The sequence below is a fragment of the Hylobates moloch genome, unplaced genomic scaffold (assembly GCF_009828535.3).
Source record: "Hylobates moloch isolate HMO894 unplaced genomic scaffold, HMol_V3 SCAFFOLD_65, whole genome shotgun sequence".
NCBI lineage: Eukaryota > Metazoa > Chordata > Mammalia > Primates > Hylobatidae > Hylobates > Hylobates moloch.
Genome location: NW_026652340.1, coordinates 405,645 through 417,629, shown reverse-complemented (window position 1 = coordinate 417,629; position 11,985 = coordinate 405,645). Strand labels below are relative to the sequence as shown.

Sequence of the window (11,985 nt, the reverse complement as noted above, 5' to 3'; positions counted from 1 at the left end):
GCCTCCAGCCTCATGGTCCTCCTGGCTTGGGAGACAGCCGCTCCATTCCACCCAGGCCAAAAACACTGGCGTTGCCTTTAACTCCTTTTGCTTACGTCCTCCATCTAATCCAGAGAGAATCACTCTTACTTCACAATGAACCCCAGATGCAAACATTTGCCTTGCCAACATCTACCACCTTAGTCCAAGCACTGCCACTGCCTGCCACGGCCTCCTGCACTGCCCTCCACCTGGAGGGCCCCCACACCAGCACCACCCTCCACTCGGAGGGTCCCCACACTGCCAGGGAGGAGTCTTTTTACTCTGCTCATTAGCCAAGCCAGCAGGGGTCAGCTGAGTGCCTAGCGTGGGCCAAGCGCTATTCTAGAGTGCATGCCACTCTCCTGCTGGGTCATGGGGAGACCCTCAGTTTCACATCTTGAGAACCTTGCCAGACTATTTTCTGAAGCAGCTGTACCATTTTACATTCCCACCAGCAGTGTGCAAGGATTCCAATCTCTCCACATCCTCGCCAACACTTGTTATTACCCATCTGTTTTATTGCTGCCACCCTAGTGGTGCGAGGTAGCACCTCACTGTAGTTTTGATTTGTGTTTCCCTGATAACCAATGATGTCTTTTTCTTGTCTTATTGCACTGGCTAGAACTTCCAGTACTTCTGTTGAATAACAGTGATAAGAATGGATATCCTTGCCTTGCTTCCAATCATAAGGGGGAAACATTCAATCTTTTACCAATAAGTAGAAGCACGGCTGTAGGTTTTTACAGACTTTTTAAAAAATCAAATTGAAGTTCTTCTCTATTAGTTTACTGCAAGTTTTTTTTTCTCTCTCATGAATAAGTGTTGGGTTTTGGCGAAAGAGTTTTTTGCATCAACTGGTAGGATCGTATGGTTTTTCATCTTTAGTCTGTTAGTATGAAGTATATTAATCAATTTTTAAACATCGAGCTAGACTTCTACACCTGTAAAAAAAAATCTCACTAAGTCACAGCATATAATTCCTTTTATAAATTGCTAGAACTGATTTGCTATTATTGTTTTGAGGATTTCGGCATCTAAGTTTGTGACAGATATTGGTTTGCTGTTTTTCTTTTTGAACGGTGTGTCTGGTTTTGGCATTAGGATAATAATGGCCTCATAAAATGGGTTGAAATGTGTTCCCAACCCTTCTGTCTTCTGGAAGAGCTTGTGCAAAACTGGTGTTCTGCTTGTTCTTTTTAAATGTTTGGCAATAGTCTCCAGTGAAACCATGTATGCCTGGAGATTTATGTTTCAGACAATTTTAAATGACAAATTCAACTTCTTTCATGATTCTAGGACTATTCAGATTATCTATTGCTGAACAGATAATGCTCAGAATATTCCATTGGTTGAATTTTGGTAGCTGGGGGTTTTCGAGGAATTGGTCCGTTTCCTCTAAGTTGTTGAATTTAAGAGTGTAAAGTTGTTCATTATTATTTAAATGGCTGCAGGATCTGTAGAGATTTTCCCATCTCCCTCTTGATTTTTCTATTTTGTTAGTATTGCTAGGAATTTATCCATTTTATTGATTTTTTCTGAGAATCAGCTTTTAATATTTCTCCATTGTTTTTCTGTTTTTAATTTCAATGATTTCTGTTCTTTACCATTTCCTTTCTTCTGACTGCTTTCAGTTTATTTTACTCTTCCAATTTCTTGAGGTAGGAATTTATATCAATAATTTGATATCTTTCCTCTTTTCTAACATAAGCATTTTAGTGCTATAAATTTCTCTTTCAATACTGCTTTATCTGCATCCTATAAATACAGATATGTTGTATATTCATTTTCATCTAATTCTATGTATTTTTTTTAATTTCCCTTGAGGTTTCTGACCCATTATTTAGAAATACGTTGTTTAATTTTTTTCATAGTTTTTTCTCTTGTGTTTATTGACGTGTGGCTGATTCTCTTGTGGTTAAAGAACACACTCTGTGTTGTTTAAAACTTGTTGAGGTTTATTTTATGACCCAGGATACGACTGACCTTGATGAATGTTCCATGGACACTGGAAAAGTGTGTGTATTGGCTGCTGCTGGAGGGAGTATTCTGTAAATCCCACTGATACTTAACGGCTGACATTTCAACACAGGTGATCACTTCATCTTCAAGAAAAGATGGCCTAACTTCTTTTCTGATCTCCACACCTGTTTCCTGCCCTTGCCTTCTGTGCAGACGGGCTTATCATGTGATGCTGGAGAGGATGGGTGAGAATGAACACCTCTTCCGTGTTTCTGACCTCGGTGTTCAGTGAAAGCACTTACTTCCCACTTGTCCCTCTCCTCTCATGAGGCTCCACCTTCAGCCAGAAGCTCCACTGCCCTGTGCCACCAGGATCCTTTGTGAAAGACATCTGCCTCAGCGTTGGGGCAGGCTGAGCCCTCTACCTCAGTGTCAGGGCAGGGTGAGCCCCTTGGCCTCCGTGTCGGGGCGGGGTGAGCCCTCTGCCTCAGTGTCGGGGCAGGGTGAGCCCCTCGGCCTCAGTGTCGGGGCGGGGTGAGCCCCTCGGCCTCAGTGGTGGGTGCAGAGGTGTTCCTGTGACAGCAAGCAGGGCCAGGCAGATGGGTCCTGCTGGGATCACAGTGCCCCAGTCTGCATCCCATGGTGCTGGCCATCATCTGTGGTCCAGAATATCAAGCAATTTCAGACAATACTTTAAAATAAATTAGAAAAAAAAAAAAAAAGGTTAAACTCTAAGAATTTTGGGAAAGCTCTCAGTTTTATGACAACTGCAAACAGTGTATCGTTTTCATGAATTATGGCCAATCAAGTTTTCTTTGTTTCTTGTCACATTTCATACAAATTAATTAAAGATCAAATATATTTAATGCATCATAGATACATCTAAAGAAGACAACTAAAGGTAGTTTATTCAAATACGTATTTATCAAGCCAAATCTATAGATCCTTCCTGAGCATCAATTTAACGTGAGGCATTCTTGACAGGTTTACATAACAAATGTAAAGTAAGCTTAGAACAATAGAAGAGAGGCTACAGGACAACACATGATTGTCAAGGCTGCTGTGTAGGAGATTGCCGTATGCGGTCAGCTGAGGAAGATTTCAGGCTGGGGGAAGCATTTGTGAAGAAAGGGGAACTTAAGTTGCACCCTGGAAGTTGCTTGTGCTAATGACACACTTTGCTTTGTCTGTGAATTTCATTTAAGATCATCAGCGGTAAGGGTTCTTAAATTTTTTATGCAATCACTTTTCTTTTTACTGAACCCTCCAAATTCTAGGACTGGGAGTTGCGAAAAGTGCCAACAGAAAAGACCTTTATCTCCCTGTGCAAACCACAGAAAGGGATGGTGCATGGGCACAGAGAAGCAGCAAAAGCTTTGGCGGCCACATTCAGCTCAGCTGCACAGACTAAAGATGGATGAAACGGCACAAATGTCCCACCAACTGTGAAATGTCACACAAACCAAAGGCGAGGGTGTCCACAGGCTGAGGCCTGCCAGGTACACGGGGCCGGGCTGGGTGTCTCTTGCTGCCTGCTCCCCCCAGGGCTGCCCTCCCAGCACCCACTAGCAGGCGTAGACCTCATCCTCCATGGGCCTGTGTTTCCCCCCATTTCTCCCGTGACCTATTTCCTTTCTGGTTGGCAAGTCAGCTCGCCAGTGCACTCCAAGGGCCAGCCCTGCCCCACCACCCTCTTAACCTCTCACAGTGGCTTCATTCTCCCCAGCGGGGCTTTGGGGATGGCCATTCTGTGGATTCCAATTAAAGGGGTTTCTACTGTATGTTTTGGATGAACTCCCCTTCTGCTATAGACAGTGGAAATGGCAGCATTTCTGCTAAATGAAAAATGCAGTTCTCTTCGGTCATTGTTGTGGTGGTGGAGTGAGTGTGTGGGGGGCGGGGGAGAAAAAGAGAGAGAGAAAGAATGAATATATGTGCTTCAACTACATTACACATTTCTTAACACCAGGGAGCAGATATTCTAATGTTTTGAAAACCTTCACAAGTATGGGTTCTTACAGCTTACTATAAATAAAGTATAAGGTACGCAAAAATGACTTTGGCCAACTTTTGTTAAAAAGAGGAACTGAAAGTGTCGAGAGTACATGCAGAGAAGGGAAGTGGGAAGGCAGCCTGCATGCCCAAACCTGGAGTGGTACCGGCTGGAAGGCACAGATTACCTGAAGACCCGCCATCAGGACAGCGGACGTCTCACCTGCGTGCCTGAAGCCAGGTGTCCTGCAATGATCCTCCACCACCGCCCTCCTCAGAAAGCACTCAGGCTGGTGGTGGGTTTTTTTCCTCTAAAGAGTTACTGACGTATCTGGGGAAAATGAAAGGCAGCTAGTGTAGTCATTTAGAGCCAGAGAAATAAAGACCTGGGCATGGGGGCATCAGCGAGTCCCCAGCGCAGCAGCCAGCGCCCCCTACTTCCCATCGAGCAAGACCCTCTGGCCAACGCTTCCTGCCACAGACACGCAGTGATGCGCAGCTTCTCTTCATTCTTAAATATGACAAACAATAAAATCATCACATACCTCCAGTATGAGAGAGAATAGTCTAAATTAACCAAAGGAAAAAAAATTATGCTGGAGGAAACAGAGACAACCTAGAAAAGGGGAAAGCATCTTCTTAAAGCCTAAAAATTAATATCACTTGAAAATTAATAAAGTTGTGACATAACACATGTCAGCTCATGTCCCTACTGCCTACAAATGACAAACTATGAGATTACAGGGGAAAGCACTTGTGAAAATCATTGCTTGAAAGAGAAATACAGGCGAGCGTGAGCTCCTGTGGAATGGGCACCGCAGATCCTTCCTCTGAATCACAAATGCCATGACAACGGCAAGTCGGTGGAGAAGATTTGCAAACTCACACACACAAATTCCAATTTAGGAAACAGTGATTAAGAAACACACCTGTTGAGAGTTACCCAAAGAACTAACTGATGGTATTCAGCAATCACTACAACCACAACCTTCAGCAGGAGAATTGCCTTTTGCTGCAGAATTCCATGCCAGCCATGCAGTGTGCCCGTCTACAGGAGTAGCAAAGAAATGATGAAGATTTCAGAACATGAGTACCTTAGATCTGTGAGATACGCATTTAATATTTTTGAGGAAACTTGAAGATTCTAGACATTAGTCATTTTGGCAGAATTACAATATTTGACATAAAATTTAGCTACGGGGATCAGTGCAGGAGGCCAATGTATCATTTATCAGTTTAAGCACGGGTGTTCACATTGGTGGGGGCGGGGGGCGGTTAAGTCACTGAGGCCTTGGGGATGCTGCGGACCCAAGCAAGCTTCTCGCTGTGGCAGTGAGTGACTGTCTGACAGGTTTCTGTGCTTTGGGAGTGTACTGCTAGAGGTGGCAGGACTGGACCACAGAATCGTGTTTAGAGACAACACACAAACACGATTTACTCGGAAGCATCCTGAGAAAAGCCTTGTAGAGTGTGGGGGGATAGTGGAGAAGTGAATTGTGCCCATCATCCATGGGCTGAACTTTTTTTTTTTTAAGAGATGGGGTCTCACTCTATTGCCCAGGCTGAAGTGCAGTGGCACAATCACAGCTCACTGCAGCCTCCAGCTCTGAGCTCAAGCGACCCTTCCATCTTGGTCTCCAGAGTAGCTGGGATGACACGTGCGTGCCACTACAGCTGGCTAACTTTTGGATTTTTTGTAGAGATGGGGTTTCGCTATGCCACTCAGCCTGGTCTTGAACTCCTGGACTCAAGCCATCTGCCCACCTCAGCCTTCCGAAGTGCTGGAATTACAGGCGTGAGCCACCGCACCGGCCAGGGCTGAACTTTCATACAAGACTCTTCTGACACACAGCAACCTGCTCTCCAGGAAGTCATTCTCAGGCTATTTCCATGGCACCCACCAAGAACCTGCCTATGCTCCAGCCCTAAACCAAACGCAGATGGCTACATGCAGAACAAGACTTACTGGGGCAGCAGAGCCCGCGCTGTCCCAGCAGAAGAAAGGCATTACTGTCTTTACTGCCTGCCCAACTCGCTACTGGCCTCCCATTAAAAAGAAGAGAAACTTGCCTAGATTTGACTCCGGGCTTGACTGCCGTCTTCAGTGACGGTGAGTTGTGACTGCCCTTGAGAAACATCCACTAGAAGAAACTGACGGACAAGACTTCATGGGCTCCGTTTCCAAGAGCATCTGTTTCTTTAAGACTCCACCTTCCTTTCTAGTTTACAGGCTAAGGATTTAGTATCCAAGATAAAAGTTGTTAAAAAAACATTTGAGTTCTTTTTTCTCTCTCTCCAACTCAGTCAATACATATACTGTGTACGATGACTATAAATATTCCTCTTATGGCATTTATCTGGATGGAGGTGGCAGACTTATCAAGAACATTTACTCATCCACTGCAAGGAGTAATAGTGCTACCACTGGAAGAGTGAAAATTGCCTAAAATTCCATATCTACACTATCGATAATGGATGTGGTTAAAATGATGACATTATCCAGGCAATGTGGCTGACGGTCCTCATCGGATCATCTCACAGCCACCCTCAAGTCCACTCCCTTTAGTCACCCCTCAACCACAGCTGGGGTGCTGCGTGACCTGGCTCTGGCCAACTCGATCTAAAGCAAACTCTGCTTGTTGCAGTCATCCCTCAATATCCACAGGGCATTGGTTCCTAGACCCCCACGGATGCCAAAATCTGCCAATGCACAGATATAAAATGGTGTGGTGCTTGCATATAACCTACACACAGACTTTGGTGTACTTCAAATCATCTCTAGATTACTTACAACATCTACTACGATGTGAATGCTGTAAACATAGTTGTTATACTGTACTGTTTAGGGAACAATGGTGAGAAGAAGTGTACATGTTCAGTACAGTGCAATTTTTTTTCCCGAATGTCTTGGAGCCACAGTTAGTTGACTCCAAGGATGTGGAAGCCACAGATACAGAGGGCAGGCTGTTCTTCCTTATAAAAGAGAGCTGCGGCCAGCACTGCCCCTTCCCCATTTCCTCCTGCCTCCCAAGCAGATGAAACACCTGCAGATGTGGTGGGCATATTGCAACCATGAGGATAAAGCCAGCCAGCTAAGGATGCCTGGTCCCCAGTGGCACTGCTGAAAAGTCAACCATTTGCCTCAGAGACCTTATTAGTGAAAAAGACAAACTGCTATTTGTTTAAAACCCAGTAATGAGATTTTTCATTACTTCCACTGCTTCAAATACTGATGGTCTCAGACTGCCAAACATCCTTTCTTAGGGTAGTACTTGAGGATTTCCTCTAGGAGAACAAAGGAGAAAATCGAGAGAGGGGAAGAAGTGGGATCTAGACACAGGGACGGATCCCGGAGAGTTATAAAGGGGAGCCAGCTGACGCCGGGGAGCAGGCCACAGGCACGATCAGCTGAGTGAGGCAGAAGAGCTTGGAAGATGTGAGGGGAGAGGGCGCCTTCTGTGCTCTGCTGCTCTCCTTGCAGATCTATCAGTGGAGGAAGTGTAACGATAGATAATTCAAGAAGAAAAGAGGAAATGTCCAGGAAAAGCAAACAAATGAAAACAGTTATAAAAATGGAAATCACAGTAGTCTAGCCATTGAGCAAGCAATATTTATGTGGCCATAATCAGGTAACAAGGCTAGTGCTTGTCTTCCTATAGAATCAATCTCCACTCAAGCACAGAGGTGTTAATCATGGTCAGAGAACGAAAGACAATCGCAAAAAGTGCAGATAACAGAAGCTGTAAAAGAAAAAATGCAGAAGAAAGTACAAGGAAGCTAAGAGCCTTGAAAATGGAAGAAATGAGCTATTACTGATAAAACTAGAAATAAAAGCATAAGGATATTACTTAAAACCACAAAGGTTACAAAGTATAGAGAAACCCAATAGAGTGAATAAGAGGGAAAGCAAGAAGGCGTCATGAGGGACGCAGCCTCTTCAATCTAGAATTTTCTCTTTAGAATTCACTATTGAATACAAATAACACATAGGAATCTAAACCAGCATGTAATCTACATGTAATCGACTTCTTTGCTAACAGGCTTCCACATCGTTTCTCCTTTCTTTAAACAGAACTTAATGGCAGCTCTCTTCTTGGTTTGTACCCTAAGACAAAGCCCACTGATAATCTAAAATCGACAAATCAAGAAGCAGTGGTCTCAGCATGTCATCTACAGAGAAGGAGACACCCTCCAGAAGAACTAGAAATGGAAACAGGGGAAGGAGGTGCCTTTGGTCACAGATTCTCAGCAGAGAAAGTGTGGGGCCAGGGACTATTTTATTCATCATAAACCTTCTGTATTATTTGATTTTTCAAACCATGGCATATACTAATTTGGTAAAATATACTTATTTATAAAAGAAGACTGAAAGTGGACAGACTTGAATATTATCCTTAATTTTTAAATTACAAAGAAATATGACACAATGAAAAATATAAGAAGGAATACTGAGTGACAGATATGTCATTTTCTGGCTCTGATGGTTTGAAGTGTGTGCAATACTGTATCTGTGCTTTGATGAAGTCGTCTTCTATTCTACCTACAGCACTCCTCTGAGAGAGAAGTACACAATAAATAAACCTCCTGGTCCCAGGACAAGCACTGTGCCACTAAGAATATGAAAGCTGATCATCATCTCTTAAAATTTATGTCACTCATATTTGTGTTAATGTTTATTATTTGGAGGCTTTCTGGTCCAAATAACCATTTTCTTGCATTACATTTAATCAATTGTTTATTTTTTAAACCCTGGAACAAATCATTCACCTGTCCATTTCTTTCAGCTCACATGTTACACAATAAAAAGTATTAAAACATATTGTAAATTTACAAAGAATCTGACCACCTGTAAAGAGGCAAAGAATATTTTAAAAGAAAAACCCTAACAGGCTACACAGGATTGCTGTTTCTCTAGCAGATAGTGAAATTACTAAAATGAACATTAAGCTATTAGCTAGGAGCTAATTTTATCATTTTAATTTCCACTGTTTATATAAGAGACCAAGTGAACAATAGCCAATAATAGTAAGTGTAATAGAAACACACAAGACTGGCATTTCCCAAGATGGCCGAATAGGAACAGCTCCGGTCTCCAGCTCCCAGCCCGAGCGACACAGAAGACTGGTGATTTCTGCATTTCTGCTTGAGGTACCGGTTTCATCTCACTAGGGAGTGCCAAACAGTGGGTGCAGGACAGTCGGTGAAGCGCACTGTGCACGAGCCGAAGCAGGGCGAGGCACTGCCTCACTCGGGAAGCGCAAGGGGTCAGGGAGTTCCCTTTCCTAGTCAAAGAAAGGGGTAACAGACGGCACCTGGAAAATCGGGTCAGTCCCACCCTCATACTGCGCTTTCCCAACGGGCCTGGAAAACGGCACACTAGGAGATTGTATCCCGCACCTGGCTCGGAGGGTCCTGTGCCCACGGAGTCTCGCTGATTGCTAGCACAGCAGTCTGAGATCAAGCTGCAAGGTGGCAGCGAGGCTGGGGGAGGGGCGCCCGCCATTACCCAGGCTTGCTTAGGTAAACAAAGCAGCCAGGAAGCTCGAACTGGGTGGAGCCCACCACAGCTCAAGGAGGCCTGTCTGCCTCTGTAGGCTCCCCCTCTGGGGGCAGGGCACAGACAAACAAAAAGTCAGCAGGAATCTCCAGAGACTTAAACGTCCCTGTCTGACTGACAGCTTTGAAGAGAGTAGTGGTTCTCCCAGCACGCAGCTGGAGATCTGAGAACGGACAGACTGCCTCCTAAAGTGCGTCCCTCACCCCTGAGCAGCCTAACTGGGAGGCACCCCCCAAGAAGGGAAAGACTGACACCTCACTGGGCCAGGTACTCCTCTGAGACAAAACTTCCAGAGGAACTATCAGACAGCTGAATTGGTGGTCTCACGAAAATCCGCTGTTCTGCAGCCACCGCTGCTGACACCCAGCCAAACAGGGTCTGGAGTGGACCTCTAGTAAACTCCAACAGACCTGCAGCTGAGGGTCCTGTCTGGTAGAAGGAAAACTAACAAACAGAAAGGACATCCACACCAAAAACCCATCTGTACATCACCATCATCAAAGCCCAAAAGTAGATAAAACCGCAAAGATGGGGAAAAAACAGAGCAGAAAAACTGGAAACTCTAAAAAGCAGAGCACCTCTCCTCCTCCAAAGGAACGCAGTTCCTCACCAGCAACGGAACAAAGCTGGATGGAGGATGACTTTGACGAGTTGAGAGAAGAAGGCTTCAGACGATCAAACTACTCTGAGCTACGGGAGGAAATTCAAAACAATAGCAAAGAAGTTAAAAACTTTGAAAAAAAATTAGAAGAATGGATAACTAGAATAACCAATGGAGAGAAGGGCTTAAAGGAGATGGAGGAGCTGAAAGCCAAGTTTCGAGAACTACGTGAAGATTGCAGAAGCCTCAGTAGCAGATGCGATCAACTGGAAGAAAGGGTATCGCAGATGGAAGATGAAATGAATGAAATGAAGCGAGAAGGGAAGTCTAGAGAAAAAAGAATAAAAAGAAATGAACAAAGCCTCCAAGAAATTTGGGACTACGTGAAACGACCAAACCTACGTCTGATTGGTGTACCTGAAAATGACAGGGAGAATGGAACCAAGTTGGAAAACACTCTGCAAGATATTATCCAGGAGAACTTCCCCAATCTAGCAAGGCAGGCCAACATTCAGATTCAGGAAATACAGAGAACGCCACAAAGATACTCCTCGAGAAGAGCAACTCCAAGACACATAATTGTCAGATTCACCAAAGTTGAAATGAAGGAAAAAATGTTAAGGGCAGCCAGAGAGAAAGGTCGGGTTACCCACAAAGGGAAGCCCATCAGGCTAACAGCTGATCTCTCGGCAGAAACTCTACAAGCCAGAAGAGAGTGGGGGCCGATATTCAACATTCTTAAAGAAAAGAATTTTCAACCCAGAATTTCCTATCCAGCCAAACTAAGCTTCATAAGTGAAGGAGAAATAAAATACTTTACAGACAAGCAAACGATGAGTGATTTTGTCACCACCAGGCCTGCCCTAAAAGAGCTCCTGAAGGAAGCACTAAACATGGAAAGGAACAACCGGTACCAGCCACTGCAAAAACATGCCAAATTATAAAGACCATCGAGGCTAGGAAGAAACTGCATCAACTAATGAGCAAAATAACCATCTAACATCATAATGAGAGGATCAGATTCACACATAACAATATTAACGTTAAATGTTAATGGGCTAAATGCGCCAATTAAAAGACACAGACTGGCAAACTGGATAAGGAGTCAGGACCCATCAGTGTGCTGTATTCAGGAAACCCATCTCACGTGCAGAGACACACATAGGCTCAAAATAAAGGGATGGAGGAAGATCTATCAAGCAAATGGAAAACAAAAAAAGGCAGGGGTTGCAATCCTAGTCTCTGATAAAATAGACTTTAAACCAACAAAGATCAAAAGAGACAAAGAAGGCCATTACATAATGGTAAAGGGATCAATTCAACAAGAAGAGCTAACTATCCTAAATATATATGCACCCAACACAGGAGCACCCAGATTCATAAAGCAAGTCCTGAGTGACCTACAAAGGGACTTAAACTCCCACACAATAATAATGGGAGATTTTAACACCCCACTGTCAACATTAGACAGATCATCTAGACAGAAAGTTAACAAGGATATCCAGGAATTGAACTCAGCTCTAAACAAAGTGGACCTAATAGACATCTACAGAACTCTCCACCCCAAATCAACAGAATATACATTTTTTTCAGCACCACACCACACCTATTCCAAAATTGACCACATAGTTGGAAGTAAAGCTCTCCTCAGCAAATGTAAAAGAACAGAAATTATAACAAACTGTCTCTCAGACCACAGTGCAATCAAACTAGAACTCAGGATTAAGAAACTCACTCAAAACCGCTCAACTACATGGAAACTGAACAACCTGCTCCTGAATGACTATTGGGTACATAATGAAATGAAGGCAGAAATAAAGATGTTCTTTGAAACCAACGAGAACAAAGACACAAC

General features: G+C 43.9%; 1 protein-coding gene across 1 annotated transcript in view; it reads right to left on the bottom strand.

Annotated features, from left to right (window-relative positions):
- Positions 1-7,329: 7,329 nt before the first annotated feature.
- Positions 7,330-11,985, bottom strand: part of LOC116463797 (regulatory-associated protein of mTOR-like) — a 193,075-nt gene continuing 188,419 nt past the window's right edge. Inside the window, exon 6 of the mRNA XM_032147061.2 lies at positions 7,330-7,455. Coding sequence (XP_032002952.1) covers positions 7,330-7,455 — 126 coding nt within the window. The remainder of the gene's footprint in view (positions 7,456-11,985) is intronic.